The sequence below is a fragment of the Muntiacus reevesi genome, chromosome 2 (assembly GCF_963930625.1).
Source record: "Muntiacus reevesi chromosome 2, mMunRee1.1, whole genome shotgun sequence".
Lineage (NCBI taxonomy): Eukaryota > Metazoa > Chordata > Mammalia > Artiodactyla > Cervidae > Muntiacus > Muntiacus reevesi.
The window spans coordinates 278,262,407-278,264,382 of NC_089250.1; the positions used below are offsets into that span (position 1 = coordinate 278,262,407).

The 1,976-nt window shown below is 45.5% G+C and overlaps 1 protein-coding gene across 1 annotated transcript; it reads left to right on the forward strand.

Annotated features, from left to right (window-relative positions):
• Nucleotides 1-296: 296 nt before the first annotated feature.
• LOC136158983 (vomeronasal type-1 receptor 4-like) lies at nt 297-1,205 on the forward strand. The gene has a single exon (XM_065920827.1). It carries the CDS (start codon nt 297-299, stop codon nt 1,203-1,205), a length of 909 nt encoding a protein of 302 aa, XP_065776899.1.
• The last annotated feature ends 771 nt before the right edge of the window (nt 1,206-1,976 follow it).

Sequence of the window (1,976 nt, forward strand, 5' to 3'; positions counted from 1 at the left end):
GGGTGAACTAGACCAACAATGCTGTTGAGCATAATAAATGTAACCGTCACTTTGTAGACCCTGAATGGAGCTCGAACAGCAAGATGTAAAAGTAAATACAAAGCAAAACCGAATAAATAATGGTGGATGCTTTAACTGGTGTCTGGATTATGTTATCCTGGTAGAGTCATTCTCTAGACTGTGAGACTCTTCTTTTTCAGGACAAATAAAATGTGGGAATGCTTGTCCAGTGTTGGTTCTGTAAGAAGACAGCTGACGTCTTCTCTCTGCTCCAGTACACTCTTGACGTCCTCTCCATGTTTTTTCACAAAGATGCCCTGAGAACCACATGTCAGGCTGCTCTGAAAATCACATATCTTATACAGATAGTGACAGGGTCCCTGGTCAATGTCATCCTTTTCTTCCATAGCATCTCTCCAGTCTTGCTTGGCCACAGCCGGAGATCCACAGACATGATTCATACCCACATGGCGGTGGCCCATCTCTTGGTTCTTCTGGCCCCTGGGGTTCCCCACACAATGGCAGCTTTTATTCCAAGGAATCCCCTGTCCAGTCTTGGGTGTAAAATTGTGCATTATTTACAGAGGGTGGCTCACAACACCACCCTGTGCTCCACCTGTGTCCTGAGCACCTATCAGGCCTTCACTCTCACCCCCAGGAGAGCAGAGGGGGTGATGATCAGAGGAAGGGCCCCCACGGTCACTGGTCCTTCCTGCTGCACCTGTTGGATGCTCAGTCTCTTAATGTCCATCCTTGCTCCTCTGAAAATCACTGGTCCTCAGGACACACACAACTATACTGATACTTGGGGCAAGTGGTTCTGCTCAGTCTCAGGTAATGTCACAGGCTTAGGCTACTTGTGGTCCATCTCTGATGCTATGTTTCTTATCCTCATGGTCTGGTCCAGTGGCTCCATGGTGCTTCTCCTGCTCAGACACCACCAGAGGGTTCAGTATATTCACACCCGCTCTGGGCACCATGGATGCTCCCCGGAGACCAGAGCCGCCCGCACCGTCCTGATGCTGGTGGTCACCTTCGTCACCTTCTACTTGCTAAATTCTGTTCTGTCTTTTTATATTACAGCCTTCTTTGATATTCGTCTATGTTTGATACAGATCTCTAATGTATTGGGTTCCTGTTTTCCAACCATTTCCCCTTTCCTGCTGCTTCTTAGAGATCCTAGAACTCCTAGGTTCTGCTCTTGACTTGTTAGAATGTATGGTTAAAGTGCTAAATATCTAGTAGACACCTTCAATAATAATAACCATAATTATTCTGTAAGTACTCAGTATCCACTTTTTTGAGGTATGATTAACACCTAACCTTGCATTAGTTTCAGATAGACAACACAATAAATGGGCACTTGTTTATGTTGCAGAATGATCATAGTAAGTCTAGTCATGATCCCTGCACCTTCACAGACGATACAAATTTCTTTCTTGTGATATGAACTTTGCCATGCTTACTGATGTTATTCAGTTAGTTTTTGTTATTATTTGGCTGTGGGGCACGTGGGATCTTAGTTCCAAAACCAAGGATCAAATCAGCACCCCCTGCAGTGGAAGATCCTAACCACCAGGGAAGTCCCTGTGATGAGAACTTTGAAGGTTGACTCTCTTGCTGTTCTTCAGTCACTAAGTTGTATCCAACTCTTTGCAACCCCATGGCCTGCAGCACACCTGGCTCCCCTCTCCTTCACTATCTCCCAGAGTTTGCCCAATGTCCATTGAGTGCGATGCTATTAAACCATTGCATTCTCCATCACTCCTTCTCGTTTGCCTTCAGTCTTTCCCAGCATCAAGGTCTTTTCCAGTGAGTTGGCTCCTTGCATCAGGTACCAAAGTATTGGAGCTTCAGCTTCAATATCAGTCCTCCCAATGAATACTCAGGGTTGATTTCCTTTAGGATTGAATAATTAGATCCCCTTGCAGTTCAAGGGACTCTCAAGGGTCTTCTCCAACACCACAGTTCAAAAG

Bases quoted from the DNA above. Each gene is read 5' to 3' on its own strand.
- LOC136158983 (XM_065920827.1), top strand. From the start codon at position 297: ATGTTTTTTCACAAAGATGCCCTGAGAACCACATGTCAGGCTGCTCTG.